General features: G+C 45.6%; 1 protein-coding gene across 1 annotated transcript in view; it reads right to left on the bottom strand.

The window, feature by feature from the left end:
- Nucleotides 1-15,506, bottom strand: part of vwa5b1 (von Willebrand factor A domain containing 5B1) — a 264,352-nt gene extending 248,846 nt beyond the window's left edge. The window contains exons 1-2 of the mRNA XM_078239726.1: nucleotides 15,368-15,506; nucleotides 1,276-1,437 (exon numbers count right to left, since the gene is read on the bottom strand). Coding sequence (XP_078095852.1) covers nucleotides 1,276-1,437; nucleotides 15,368-15,506 — 301 coding nt within the window. The remainder of the gene's footprint in view (nucleotides 1-1,275; nucleotides 1,438-15,367) is intronic.
- Nucleotides 15,507-16,106: the final 600 nt, after the last annotated feature.

Below are 16,106 nucleotides of genomic sequence, written 5' to 3'. Positions count from 1 at the left end.
AAGTGACTTTTCCATTTAGTTCCTGCTGCATCAATGCCCAACATCAGAGTTGCTGATATGGAATTGGTTTGGCAAGCGTGGGGTAGTGGAGGCAGACAAAGAATCAACCAATCCCATTAGTTTGAGATCCTGAAATATCAGATGTCAGCCTGCAGCTGAGTGGCTATATCTAAGGTGCAGTGAGGATGTGGCTATATCTAAGGTGCAGTGAGGATGTGGCTATATCTAAGGTGCAGCGGGGATGTTGAGTGGGAGGAAGCCACGGCAGAAAAGGAAGGGAGATTTTAGCATTTGGATAAGTGCTTTGTGATGTTGGGGTAAGTGGAAAGGTTAGAAAGTTGAGTGCAGGGGAAGCCAGAACTTTTCTTTTCCAACTTAGAGGAGTTAAAAATGGGAAGGCCACAATGTACTGAATTCTGATTCAAATAGTTATCAGTTCCTAATGATGTCATTGGAATTCATTCTGTATTTGGAAGATGCACCTTGCTGACCTCTGACTTATGACCTTCCGGCTGTTCAAAACAGCAACTTGACATCAGCACACTGGGAAGAGAGTGGGACCAGAGGTAATTTTACCTGACCGGCAATTCAGCACCACCAAGCTCAGAGGTGACTGCCATCCTGCCGGTCATTGTTATCAATATCAACTCAATTGGAACATAAAAACTAATTTTACAAAAAGCTCTTAGAAAGATAAGGCTTTAACATGAATGGCAGATAAAATTCTAGCTAAAATTTCTTGGGTGAAGACCTACAATGATCAAAACACCAAGTGATGTTCGACAGTGTTCTGTACTGAGCTGTTGGGGTTGGGATGGATCTTTGACTCCGTTATCGGAAAGTTCCGGAGTCCATCGATTGTCAGCACATAATGAACTGGTCTTCCCTCCAATGGAGGAAAAGTAGCAAACAGTCGGCATTGTCGAGTGTGAATACATTGGCATCAATGTAGAATAGGATGGGTTTAATTGTGCTGCAGTCCAACGACACACAAGACTTGTTGGTTCACTGACAAAATAACTTTCATGTAGATAAATCACTTTACATGTGAACCCTAACCCTAACCTTCAACGTCTGAGTAGAGAGAACAGAGAGGCAACCTCGGGTATTGTCAATCTTTGCCCTACAATCTTTGCTGTTTACTTAATGCAGAGACTTGGGTTGGTAATGATGAGATTCACTCAATAAAAGGATGATGTGTGGAACTGAGAAATACAAGAGAGAAATAGTGCTTTAATCATAATTAAACAAAATAAATACTTTATAGGTCTTTACCTTGGCCATTCTGGCAGGTTCCGGATGAGCAGGTACAAGTGTCCAAATTACAATAATCTATTTTGGCTTTGTCTTTTAGCTGAACGGTTATAATGTGTCCAGCAATCATTGCTTCAAATCCAACCACGGTGGTGAATTCATCCAAGGGGTAAATAAACAGAGCTGAAAGAAAACAGAATCACTGAGAGAGAGTTATCAGGTATCAATGTTCCTCATTCTAAATGGTCAGTGTTCCCCATTCCCAATGGTCAGTGATCCCCATTCCCAATGGTCAGTGTTCCCATTCCCAATGGTCAGTGTCCCCATTCCCAATGGTCAGTGTCCCCATTCCCAGTGGTCAGTGTTCTGCTGTTTCTGGAAGATTTGAACATTTAAACCTCTTTTAAATTCTTCTCTTTGTTGCTACATTTAATCTCCAACATTATCATCCTTTGCATTCAGTTGATCAGGGACTTACATCAGAGTTGGTAGTGAGCTGATCAGAAGCAGCTCAATCTGCACTGGAAACTAATTGATTAATTAATTTAATGACACCAACTGACAATAAAATCAATGGACACATCGGCAATCTTTACCTAGCTAGACGGGAATTCTATCAGCATTCATTGCTGCCACATGAACTGGGGTAGAGCTTGGGCAACAAATTGAAGCCATGCCCAATCCCACCATGTTAAGTTATATTGTTTTCTTTAAAGAAAAATAATTCTGGTATTGATTTGATGATCCAACTCACCTCCAGTCACCACATCAAAACTCCAACTCAATGCACTGGTCTCCACTGCGATGCCGAGTCCTAACCCTAAGCCTAGCCCTAACCTTAACCCTAACCCTAACCCTAACCCAAACCCAAGACCCTGTCCTAATGACAATGCTTAGCCTAAGCCTAACCCTAACCATAATCTAAACTGACCCTAACCCTGACCCTAAAACTAACTATAACCCTGAGCCTATCCATGACCCTAATCCTAGCACTAACCCTAACCCTAACCCTTACTGCGGTAGCCTGGAGCCAGTCAATATGAAAGATAAAGGACTTAAATGCCTAAGATGTAAACTTGTCATCCCAATGACATCTGATCACATTACAGACAAACTGACTTTTGGAAAGTTACATGGCTTCACAGCTTCATGCAGATTTAGTACACGTGATGCATTATGCACTGCTTCATATGTCAGAAGCATCCCAGTCACAAACAGGAACATCAAGGGAAGTTGTTTTGATCTGAAAATCTGATCTCTTCCATTGACATCACCTCAAACGGGATAAGTGGCTGTAAAAATGTCTAATTCCACCTCCTGTGATGCATTGGAATAGTGGGGGTGCAGTTCAATCAGCAAGTGCACACCCACCCACATATCAAATACAAATAATACTCTTAATAGCTGGTTTCAAATAAATCGTGACAATTGTGTTTTGCAATAAGAACAACAGTGGCAGCAGTATTCAGAGGTTCTTATGTTTTATAACATGCTTAAGCATTGGCAATATATTAAACTTCACTAAATTAGGACTGATGGTATGCATCCTCAAGTCTTAAAAGAAGTAGTTGCAAAGATATTAATGCATTGTAATCTTCCTAAATTCTCTAGATTCTGCTAAACATAGAAACATAGAAAATATGTGCAGGAGTAGGCCATTCAGCCCTTTGAGCCTGCTCCACCATTCAATATGATCATGGTTGATCATACACTTTCAGTATCCCACTCTCACTTTCTCTCCATACCCATTAATCCATTTAGCCACAAGGGCCACGTCCAGTTCCCACTTGAACGTATCTAACAAACTGGCCCCAACAGCTTTCTGTGATAGTGAATTCCACAGATTCACAACTCTCTGAGTGAAGAAGTTCTTCCTCATCTCAGTCCTGAATGGCTTACCCCTTATTCTTAGATTGTGACCCCTAGTTCTGCACTTCCCCAACATTGGGAACATTCTTCCCGCATCCAGCCTGTCCGCACCAATTGGGATTTTATATGTTTCTATGAGATCCCCTCTCATTCTTCTAAATTCCAGTGAGTAAAAACCCAGTCGATCCAGTCTCTCTTCATATGTCAGTCCTGCCATTCCAGGAATCAGTCTGATGAACCATCACTTGTCTCCTCAATAGCAAGAATGTCCTTCCTCAGACTAGGAGACCAAAACTGCACACAATACTCAAGGTGTAGCCTCACCAAGCCCCTGTGTAACTGCAGCAAGACATCATTACTCCTATACTCAAATCCCCTTGCTATGAAGGCCAGCATGCCATTAGCTTCCCTCACCGCCTGCTGTACCTGCATTCCAACCTTCAGCGACTGCTCCACCATGACACCCAGGTCACGTTGCACTTCCCCTTTTCCTAAACTGCCACCATTCAGATAATAATCTTCCTTCCTGTTTTTGCCACCAAAGTGGATAACCTCACATTATCCACATTATATTGCATTTGCCAAGTATTTTCCCACTCAGCCAGCCTGTCCAAGTCACCCTGCAGCCTCTTAGCATCCTCCTCACAGCACACACTGCCACCCAGCTTAGTGTCGTCTGCAAATCTGGAGATATTGCATTCAATTCCTTCGTCCAAATCATTAATGTATATTGTGAATAGCTGGGGTCACAGCACTGAACCCTGCGGTGCCCCACTAGTCACTGCCTGCCACTCTGAAAAGAATCCATTTATTCCCACTCTCTAATGTCCCAGAGGGATTGGAAAATGATAAACAAAACACCTCTCTCCAAACAAAGGAGCCAGAAAGCAGCAAATGATTGGTCAATTAGTCTAACGTCTGTGACTGGAAAATGTTGGAATGTATTACTGAGTGTGCAGAGCAGGACATTCAGAAAATCATTAAATAGTCAACATGGTTTTTGAAAAGGATTATGGGTGGAATTTTATGGGATTTTTTCTAAGTGTCCAGCTGGCATGAAAACGGGAAAGCTCCTGACCCATTTCTCGGGCGAGTTTTCAAACCCAATCATATGATGTGGATAAATGTGAGGTTATCCACTTTGGTAGCAATAATTGGAAGACAGATTATTACTTGAATGGGTGTAAATTGAGAGAGGCGGATACTCAACGAGACCTTGGAGTCCTTGGGTATCATCACTGAAAGTAAGCGCACAGGTACAGCAGGCAGTAAAGAAGGCAAATGGTATGTTGGCCTTCATAGCGAGAGGATTCGAGTAGAGGGATAGGGATGCTTTGCTGCAATTATACAGGGCATTGGTGAGGCCACACCTGGAGTATTGTGTGCAGTTTTGGTGTCCTTATCTGAGGAACGATGTCCTTGTTATAGAGGGAGGTTTAAAAGGCTGATTCCTGGAATGGCAGGTCTGTCATATGAGGAGAGACTAAGGGCCCGATTTTACCAAAACTTCGAAACAGGCGCGAAATCGCGGTAAAGTTGGGCGTTGGGCCTATACTGCGATCTGCACCCGATTCCAAGCACATCGCGGCTTTACCAACACCCGATTCGGGCATGCATTTAAATTGACTTAATGAACCGCGCGCCCAATCCTACCGCCAAATCCCACTTTACCGTCTTCTGGCCCGTTCCGAATCCGCTCTTTCGGCAACTGCAGAATAAAAGTCCGAAGCGGATTTGTATTCTGCAGGGGAACCTCCAAAGCCCTCTCTGCCCTTGTGAAGTCACCATCCTCCCCGACCATCCTTCATGGACCCCCCCGCTAACCACCCCGGCAGACCCCTCCCCCGGATCAGACCCTCCTGAGTGGCAGGCCCCCCCCCAGCAGAGCACACCCCCAACCTACCTCGATCGCTGGTCTCCCTCCACCATCCTTCCGTTAGCAAGATAAGCTGTATGTTCCTCAGCTAGATCCACTTTGGTCAACACAAAGATGGTCCTTCTGCCTTGTGGGTCCATCTGGCTCACCAAGTCAGTTACAATACTGCGTTCAGCATCTACTGAACCATCTTGGATACAAAGGATAATGAATGGTACTGGTCGATCTTCCTGGTGCTATCAGTACTGTAACGTCAGGAATGGCTGCCGACACCAAGGATATAATTTTTAGCATAAGCAAGGCTTACATTCAGAACCCAAATGCCCTTATCCTTTGTATCCAAGATGGTTCAGCAGATGCTGAACGCAGTATTGTAACTGACTTGGTGAGCCAGATGGACCTGTCACACCCCCTCTCCTCCTCTCACCCACCCCCACCCCCCCCCCCCCCCCCACCCCCCACCACCCCTCCCACTAGATGATCTGGGTCAGAGAGCCCCTCTCTCTGCTTTTTTCTCCGCGCCCGGGTGCGCTGCTTCGGATTTTTTTTCGAACTGCGCATGTGCAGTTCAGAGCTCCGATCGTTCTGGCAGCGCTAAGCCCCACCCACTGCACAAATCGGACCGAAGCCAGCAAAACAAGTATGGGCGCGCTGGAAAGAGGATTCCAGGCTCGGATCTATTTGACGCTCAGATTCGGCACTTAGACTGAAAATGGTAAAATCAGGCCCTAAATTGGTTAGGATTATATTCACTGGAGTTTGGAAGAGTGAGAGGGGATCTCATAGAAACTTATAAAATTCTAACAGGGGTAGACAGGGTAGATTCAGAAAGAATAGGGTTCGTGGTGGGAGATACAGGAAGGATATCAGAGGTAGGTTCTTTACGCAGAGAGTGGTTGGGGTGTGGAATGGACTGCCTGCAGTGATAGTGGAGTCAGACACTTTAGGAACATTTAAGCGGTTATTGGATAGGCACATGGAGCACACCAGGATGATAGGGAGTGGGATAGCTTGATCTTGGTTTCAGATAAAGCTCGGCACAACATCGTGGGCCGAAGGGCCTGTTCTGTGCTGTACTGTTCTATGTTCTATGTTCTATGTTCACTCTCTTATTAATCAAGAATCTGTCCACATCTGACTTAAAAATGGTCAAAGTCTCTGTTTCCACAGCCTATTCAAGGACAGAGTTCCAAAGACTCATAACCCTCTGAGAGAAAAAAAAATCCTCCTCTCAGTCTTAACTGGGCGACACTTATTCTTAAACAGTGACCCCCAGTTTTAGATTCTCCCTCAAGAGGAAACATCCTCTCCCCATCCGCCCTGTCAATACCCCTCAGGATCTTACACATTTCAATCTTATTCTGCTAAACATTAGTGATTACAAGCCTAACATCGCCAATCTCTCCTCACAAGACAACCCACCCATTCCTGGTATTAACATAGAAGCATAGAAGATAGGAGCAGGAGGAGGCCATTTGGCCATTCGAGCCTGCTCCGCCATTCATCACGATCATGGCTGATCATCCAACTCAATAGCCTAATCCTGTTTTCTCCCCATAACCTCTAATCCCATTTGCCCCAAGTGCTATATCCAGCCGCCTCTTGAATACATTCAGCGTTTTGGCACCAACTACTTCCTGTGGTAACGAATTCCACAGGCTTACCACTCTTTGGGTGAAGAAATGTCTCCTCACCCCTGTCCTAAATGGTCTACCCTGTATCCTCAGACTGTGACCCCTGGTTCTGGACTCCTCCATTGTCAGGAACGTCCTCCATGCATCTACCCTGACTAATCCTGTTAGAATTTTATAAGTCTCTATGAGATCCCCCCTCATTCGTCTGAACTCCAGCGAAAACAAAGAACAAAGAACAATACAGCACAGGAACAGGCCCTTTGGCCGTCCAAGCCTGCGCTGCTCATGTGCTCACTAGACCATTCTTTTGTATCCCTCTATTCCCAGTCTATTCATGTGGTTATCTAGATAAGTCTTACACGATCCCAGCATGTCCGCCTCAATCACCTTGCTTGGGAGTGCATTCCAAGCCCCCACCACCCTCTGTATAAAATACATCCCCCTGACATCTGTTCACCCTATCTATGCCCTTCATAATTTTATACACCTCTATTAGGTCGCCCCTCATCCTCCGTCTTTCCAGGGAGAACAACCCCAGTTTACCCAATCTCTCCTCATAGCTAAGACCCTGCATACCAGGCAACATTCTGGTAAACCTTTTCTGTACTCTCTCCAAAGCCTCCACGTCCTTCTGGTAGTGTGGCGACCAGAACTGGATGCAGTATTCCAAATGTGGCCGAACCAACGTTCTATACAGCTGCAATATCATATGCCAACTTTTATATTCTATGTCCCGTCCAATAAAGGCAAGCATGCCATTTGCCTTCTTGACCACCCTCTCCACCTTTAAGGATCTGTGGACTTGTACACCCAGGTCCCTCTGTGTGTCTATACTCCTGATGGTTCTGCCATTTATTGTATAGCTCCCCCTTACATTAGATCTACCGAAATGCATCACTTCGCATTTATCTGGATTAAATTCCATCTGCCATTTCTCCGCCCAATGTTCCAGCCTATCTATATCCTGCTGTATTCTCTGACAATGTTCATCGCTATCCACAACTCCAGCAATCTTTGTGTCGTCCGCAAACTTACTGATCACACCAGCTACATCTTCCTCCAAATCATTTATATATATCACAAACAGCAGAGGTCCCAGTACAGAGCCCTGCAGAACACCACTAGTCCCAGACCTCCAACCGGAAAAAGACCCCTCCACTGTTACCCTCTGTCTTCTATGGCTAAGCCAGTTCTCCACCCATCTCGTTAGCTCACCTTTTATCCCATGAGATTTAACCTTTTGCACCAGAGACCCTTCCCCAGAGAGAGACCCCTCCCCAGAGAGAGACCCTTCCCCAGAGAGAGACCCCTCCCCAGAGAGTGAGACCTGTCCCCAGAGAGAGACCCCTTCCCAGAGAGAGAGAGACTCCTCCCCAGAGAGAGAGACCTTTCCCCAGAGAGAGACCCTCCCAGAGAGAGAGACCCCTCCCCAGAGAGAGATTTGGTACTGGGTAATGAACCAGATCAGGTGTTAGATTTGGAGGTAGGTGAGCACTTTGGTGATAGTGACCACAATTCGGTTACACTTACTTTAGCGATGGAAAGGGATAGGTATGTACCAAAGGGCAAGAGTTATAGCTGGGGGAAAGGAAATTATGATGCGATTAGGCGAGATTTAGGATGCTTAGGTTGGGGAAGGAAACTGCAGGGGATGGGAACAATTGAAATGTGGAGCTTGTTCAAGGAACAGCTACTGCGTGTCTTTGATAAGTATGTACTGTCAGGTAGGGAGGAAGTGGTCGAGCGAGGGAACCGTGGTTTACAAAAGACATTGAATCTCTTGTGAAGAGGATGAAGGAGACTTATGTAAAGATGAGACGTGAAGGCTCAGTTAGGGCGCTTGAGAATTACAAGTTAGCCAGGAAGGACCTGAAGAGAGAGTTAAGAAGAGCCAGGAGGGGACATGAGAAGTCTTTGGCAGGTAGGATCAAGAAAAACCCTAAAGCTTTCTATAGGTATGTCAGGAATAAAAGAATGACTCGGGTAAGATTAGGGCCAGTCAAGGACAGTAGTGGGAAATTGTGCGTGGAGCCTGAAGAGATAGGAGAGGCGCTAAATGAATATTTTTCGTCGGTATTCACGCAGGAAAAAGACAATGTTGTCGAGGAGAATACCGAGATACAGGCTATTGGACTGATGGGATGGGATTGAGGTTAATAAGGAGGAGGTGTTAGCAATTCTGGAAAGTGTGAAAATAGATAAGTCCCCTGGGCCAGATGGGATTTATCCTAGGATTCTCTGGGAGGCTAGGGAGGAGATTGCAGAGTCTTTGGCTTTGATCTTTATGTCATCATTATCTACAGGAATAGTGCCAGAAGACTGGAGGATAGCAAATGTTGTCCCCTTGTTCAAGAAGGGGAGTAAAGACAACCCTGGTAATTATAGACCGGTGAGCCTTACTTCTGTTGTGGGCAAAGTTTTGGAAAGGATTATAAGAGATAGGATTTATAATCACCGAGAAAGGAATAATTTGATTAGGGATAGTCAATACGGTTTTGTGAAGGGTAGGTCATGCCTCACAAACCTTAGAGTTCTTTGAGAAGGTGACCAAAGAGGTGGATGAGGGTAAAGCAGTTGATGTGGTGTATATGGATTTCAGTAAAGCGTTTGATAAGGTTCCCCACGGTAAGCTATTGCAGAAGATACGGAGGCATGGGATTGAGGGTGATTTAACGGTTTGGATCAGGAATTGGCTAGCTGTAAGAAGACAGAGGGTGGTGGTTGATGGGAAATGTTCATCCTGGAGTTCAGTTACTAGTGGTGTACCGCAAGGATCTGTTTTGGGGCCACTGCTGTTTGTCATTTTCATAAATGACCTGGATGAGGGCGTAGAAGGATGGGTTAGTAAATTTGCGGATGACACTAAAGTCGGTGGACAGTGCGTAAGGTTGTTGCAGGTTACAGAGGGACATAGATAAGCTGCAGAGCTCGGCTGAGAGGTGGCAAATGGAGTTCAATGCGGAAAAGTGTGAGGTGATTCACTTTGGAAGGAGTAACAGGATTACAGAGTACTGGGCTAATGGTAAGATACTTGGTAGTGTGGATGAACAGAGAGATCTCGGTGTCCATGTGGATAGATCCCTGAAAGTTGGCACCCAGGTTAATAGGGTTGTTAAGAAGGCGTACGGAGTGTTAGCTTTTATTGGTAGAGGGATTGAGATTCGGAGCCAGGAAGTCATGTTGCAGCTGTACAAAACTCTGGTGCGGCCGCACTTGGAGTATTGCGTACAGTTCTGGTCGCCGCATTATAGGAAGGACGTGGAAGCATTGGAAAGGGTGCAGAGGAGATTTACCAGGATGTTGCCTGGTATGGTGGGAAGGTCTTATGAGGAAAGGCTGAGGGACTTGAGGTTGTTTTCGTTAGAGAGAAGAAGTTAAGAGGTGACTTAATAGAGGCATACAAGATGATCAGAGGATTAGACAGGGGAGACAGTGAGCTTTAAATTGAGGGGTGATAGATATAGGACAGATGTCAGAGGTAGGTTCTTCACTCAGAGAGTAGTAAGAGCGTGGAATGCCCTGCCTGCAGCAGTAGTGGACTCGCCAAAATTAAGGGCATTTAAATGGTCATTGGATAAACATATGGATGATATTGGACTAGTGTAAGTTAGATGGGCTTTAGATTGGTTTCACTGGTCAGCACAACATCGAGGGCCGAAGGGCCTGTACTGCGCTGTAATGTTCTATGTTCTATGTTAAAGTCTTGAATTCAAGGACCATGCCCTGTAGATCCATCCCTTTGTGACACTCACTGCCTGGAGAGGCTATCCAGTGACCTCCAATGGGACCAAGGCACGTGTGACATTCTTACCATTCTAGCTTGCCCTGGGCAGTCTAGCTTTCTTTCCCAGACATCTTTGCACCCCTCCCCACTGACCCTGCCTCCCATCTCCAGCTTTCACGCAGCTTGGATCTCCCGAGCTCAATCAAGAGGCTGCCATTACTGAAAGGCCGCCGAGAAGGACAATGCAATGGCTGCTTCTTCCAAGTCCAGGAACAGGTCTGCCTCTCCAGATGCACATCACTTAATGTACAGAACAAAGAACAAAGAACAAAAAAAATTACAGCACAGGAACAGGCCCTTCGGCCCTCCAAGCCTGCACCGACCAAGTTGCCTGACTGAACTAAAACCTCCTACCCTTCCGGGGACCATATCTCTCTATTGCCATCCTATTCATGTATTTGTCAAGACGCCGTTGTCAAGACACAGTTGTAAATGGGAATGTAAAAACTACTTGCTGACTGAGAACTTCATTTAGAGGGAACTTCCTTCCTGCAAAATGTCCTTTTAATAAGAACACATGGCAAACTAATGCCTATGGCCCCTGGGTTAGTGCATGCCAAAGGGCATCCCCACAAGCATCAACCGGAGAACATGATTGAAAAAATTCATTGCACCAATGGGAAGCTGAGAGGTTTCCTTCCTGCCGAGCTTCCCATTGTCAGTGAGCCTGGAAGATTCCAACCTTTAACAATAGAATGGGAACAACATTTCATCTTTAGGTTCCCAGCAACTGCTTCTCCTGCTGCTGTCCAAAGCATCCTTACAGAATACTGACAGGCCCAGATAGAGTGGATGTGGAAAGTATGTTTCCATTCGTGGGAGAGACTAGAACCAGAGGGCACAACCTCAGAGTGAAGGGACAATCCTTTAAAACTGAGATGAGGAGGAATTTCTTCAGCCAGAAGGTGGTGAATCTGTGGAACTCCTTGCCGCAGAAGGCTGTGGAGGCCGGGTCATTGAGTGTCTTTAAGTCAGAGATAGATAGGTTCTTGATTAACAAGGGGACCAGGGGTTATGGGGAAAAGGCAGGAGAATGGGGATGAGAAAAATATCAGTCATAATTGAATGGCAGAGCAGACTCGATGGGCCGAGTGGCCTAATTCTGCTCCTATGTCTTATGGTCTTGATCATTAGTCAGTTAGATCAGCAAAACCTAAGAGGAAACTGGTAGAATTTAGCACTTACGGAGATGAGTTGGCAGTAGGGAGGCCAGACGTCCGGCTTTAGGCCGGACAGTCCGGCTTTTAAGCACTCTGTCCTCCGTCCGGCGCCACCTTGAGCCGGACGTTAATTTGTCCTCCTTTTTTGGGTCTGACTAAAGGCTGTGCCCGGAAGCTGGGAAAACCAATCGGAAATTGACGCATCACGGTTATCCAATGGATGCTCTGCGCCCACTGACTGACAGCTACTTTATCCAATCCGCGAGCTCCATTCGACTGAATTTAAAAAACAATGAAAATAACGCTCAACAATTCTAACCAATCACAGACCGCGCTGCCATCAACACATGCCCCTCAATGTGATTGACATCTTCGTTAGCCAATCTCAACGCACTGACAGGGTAAATCTACATCGGGCATGTGGGAGTCTTTTAAGGAACAGTTGATAGGGTAAATTCACATCTGGCATGTGGGAGTCTTTTAAGGAACAGTTGTTTGGGCTGCAGGATAGGCATGTGCCTGTAAAAAAGAAGGATAGGAAGGGTAGGATTCAAGAACCGTGGATAACCAGGGAAATTGAGGGATTGGTCAAAAAGAAAAGAGAGGTGTACGTTAGGTCCAGGCAGCTAAAAATGGAGGGAGCTCTGGAGGAATACAAAGAAAGTAGGAAAGAACTCAAACGAGGAATTAGAAGGGCAAAAAGGGGTCACGAAATGTCCTTGGCAAACAGGATTAAGAAGAATCCCAAGGCATTTTATTCATACGTTAGGAACAAAAGGGTTGTCAGGGAAAACATTGGACCTCTCAGGGACAAAAGTGGGGAATTATGCTCAGAGTCCAAAGTAGGGGAGATCCTAAATGAATACTTTGCGTCGGTATTCACAAAGGAGAGAGATGTGTTGACTGGGAGTGTCTCGGAGGGGAGTGTTGACCCGTTAGAGAAAATCTCCATTACAAGGGAGGAAGTGTTAGGTTTTTTAGGGAATATAAAGACTGACAAATCCCCAGGGCCTGATGGAATCTATCCAAGGCTGCTCAAGGAGACAAGAGGTGAAATCGCTGGGCCTCTGACGCAAATCTTTGTCTCGTCACTAGACACAGGTGAGATCCCAGAGGATTGGAGGATAGCTAATGTGGTCCCATTATTTATGAAGGGTAGGAAGGATAACCCAGGAAATTATAGCCCGGTGAGCTTGACGTCCGTGGTAGGGAAGTTGTTGGAGAGGATTCTTAGAGATAGGATGTATGCGCATTTAGAAAGGAATAAACTCATTAACGATAGTCAGCATGGTTTTGTGAGAGGGAGGTCATGCCTCACTAACCTGGTGGAGTGTTTTGAAGAAGTGACTAGAATGGTTGACGAGGGAAGGGCCGTGGATGTCGTCTATATGGACTTTAGTAAAGCGTTTAACAAAGTCCCTCATGGTAGATTGGTGCAAAAGGTTGGATCTCATGGGATAAAGGGGGAGGTGGCTAGATGGGTGGAGAACTGGCTTGGTCACAGAAGACAGAGGGTGGTAGTGGAAGGGTCTTTTTCCGGCTGGATGCCTGTGACTAGTGGTGTTCCGCAGGGCTCTGTATTGGGACCTCTGCTGTTTGTGATTTATATAAACGATCTGGAAGAATGTGTAACTGGGGTGATCAGTAAGTTTGCGGACGACACAAAAATGGCTGGACTTGCAGATAGTGAGGAACATTGTCAGAGGCGACAGAAGGATATAGATAGGCTGGAAATTTGGGCAAAGAAATGGCAGATGGAGTTCAATCCAGATAAATGCGGAGTGATGCATTTTGATAGAACTAACATAGGGGGGAACTATACGATAAATGGCAGAACCATAAAGGGTGTAGATACGCAGAGGGACCTGGGTGTGCAAGTCCACAGATCCTTGAAGGTGATGTCACAGGTGGAGAAGGTAGTGAATAAGGCATATGGTATGCTTGCTTTTATAGGACGGGGCATAGAGTATAAAAGTTGGGGTCTGATGTTGCAGTTGTATAGAACGTTGGTTCGGCCGCATTTGGAATACTGCGCCCAGTTCTGGTCGCCACACTACCGGAAGCTTTAGAGAGAGTGCAGAGGAGGTTTACCAGGATGTTGCCTGGTATGGAGGGGCTTAGTTATGAGGAGAGATTGGGTAAACTGGGGTTGTTCTCACTGGAAAGACGGAGGATGAAGGGTGACCTAATAGAGGTGTATAAAATTATGAAAGGCATAGATAGGGTGAATGGTGGGAAGCTTTTTCCCAGGTCGCTGGTGACGTTCACGAGGGGTCATAGGTTCAAGGTGAAGGGCGGGATATCAGAAGGACGTATTTTGCATAGAGGGTGGTGGGGGCCTGGAATGCACTGCCAGGCAAGGTGGTGGAGGCGGACACACTGGGAACATTTAAGACTTATCTAGACAGCCATATGAACGGAGTGGGAATGGAGGGATACAAAAGAATGGTCTAGTTTGGACCAGGGAGTGGCACGGGCTAGGAGGGCCGAAGGGCCTGTTCCTGTGCTGTATTGTTCTTTGTTCTTTTTGTTCTTGACCAATCGGAATGCGCTGAACCTGCGAGACGCGCGGAGCTGATTGACAGCTACGTTATCCAATCCGTGAGCTCCATCCTTCTGAACTGCGAGAATACTGAAAATGACGCTCACAATTGTAACTAATCACAGACCGCGCTGCTAACGGCACATGCTCCTCCATGTGATTGACAGCTTCCTTAGCCAATCGCAACACTTAGACCAATCAGAATGCGCTAAACCTGCGCGACTCTCAGCCCAGCGTCATTGCGTCATTCAATTCAAACCGGGGCAATGTCCTCCTTTTTGGAAATTTGGAAATGGCCACCCTAGTTGGCAGTAATTCAGCAGCGTGAAGGAACCACTCTCGGCAACATGAGTCAGCCTGGTCAAATGCAGCAAATTCTGGGTAAAGATTGTGTTGCGCGGATAAAGGCAGCTGTCACATTATTACCCAGGTGACATCATTCTAACCTAAACACATTATTTGAATGCTTGCATTTTAGCTCATGTGGGTCAATTTTTTGCCCTTTTTCACTTCCAGCAGAATTTAAATGAAATATAAAGGTCACTATCCTATTCCTTGAATTCTGTCTTCTCCAGATCTCTTCAATAGGGCTATGTCGTCTCAAATCAAGGAAACCTCACTCATTACTGCTGGAATCTGCTAATTGGAAAGTTAATAATGAATCTATTCCCACCTGAATGTCTTCTTATTACTTACCAACATCGCACTCTCCTGAAGTTGCAAATATATTGCTGAAATGTTTGTTACTTTCTCTGCTTTCTTTTATTCGTTACTGGCCCCATGGTCTGTCCTCACATCCGTTTTCCTGTTGGTGAATTTATGGCCTGTATTCCATAACGGGACCACCCCAATCCTCTGCCGCTGTCCATCCACCTATTCCCTAATCACCTAGTAACAAACTGCTGGCACTCAGCAGAGACAGTCTGACTGTCGCACCAGCTTGGTGCTGTATCAGCTGCTTCATTATTGGGTTGTGGGTACAGAGCACCAGGCACCAGCAGAGTGGGGAAACGGAGCTTGGTATTTGGGGGAAGAACAACAGCATCAAAACTCAGTCCTTCTCTCAAGGATTTCTCAAAGGAATCTGCTTCACATATTCACTATTGTGGGACAAAAAAGTAATGCTGGTTTTACCAGCTACATTCTGGTTTTCAGAGCACACTGGCAAATAAATTGTAAGTTGCAACATGTGTAATGGTACATAAACCAAAATCTCTTGAATATATTCTGCTGTTAATGCCAACATACCTTCAACAGAATGGTCCTCCATGTTGGTGTAAGTTAATGATGCCGACATCCCCAAGCTGTAGCCTATCATACACGATGTGACTTCAGATGCACTTAAAGGCAGGTTCACGTTGTTGTGTCGGTTGATAAGTCCTGGCATTTTGTTCGAGTATTTTTCTTTTGTGTGAATGTATAAACTAGCACACAGACACACACGTATTTATGTATATACAGAGCAATGTCCAAAACTGTTTAACTGGCTATAACCTGATAGGGACAGAGAAAACCAGTAAAAAAAACATCTCTGCATCATCTCAACAAATATTAAACCACCCACACAGTGTGTTGGACAATCAGCTGCGAACTTGTCATCTCATCCTCCATAGAAAATTAATTGAGAATCAGACACATACAGCCTCCCCTCATTACAACCACAATGTCTGCCACTATTCCAATTTTTAATGATAATTAATTCCCGTAAAGTTATACCTCATTTTTATTTGCATAAAACCTTAAAACACTATTAAATACATGAACTTTGTATCAAAGAGCTTCTCTCACTGGATAACAATAGGCTGGCATTTCAGAATCCCTGGCTGCCATATTGGGGGTGACACCAAAGATGGGCTGGGGGAATTGTACAGACCCACACCGACCCCCCCACACAGGACTTCCCCCATACCCCGGAACCACCAGGAGACTCTCCCATTGGATTCTCCCCCACCCACTGGTTATCTCTCCCCACAAGACTCCCACACCA

The sequence above is a fragment of the Mustelus asterias genome, chromosome 22, assembly GCF_964213995.1.
Source record: "Mustelus asterias chromosome 22, sMusAst1.hap1.1, whole genome shotgun sequence".
NCBI lineage: Eukaryota > Metazoa > Chordata > Chondrichthyes > Carcharhiniformes > Triakidae > Mustelus > Mustelus asterias.
Note: the sequence above shows the minus strand (reverse complement) of the source record. Positions and strands in the feature narration are given on the sequence as shown.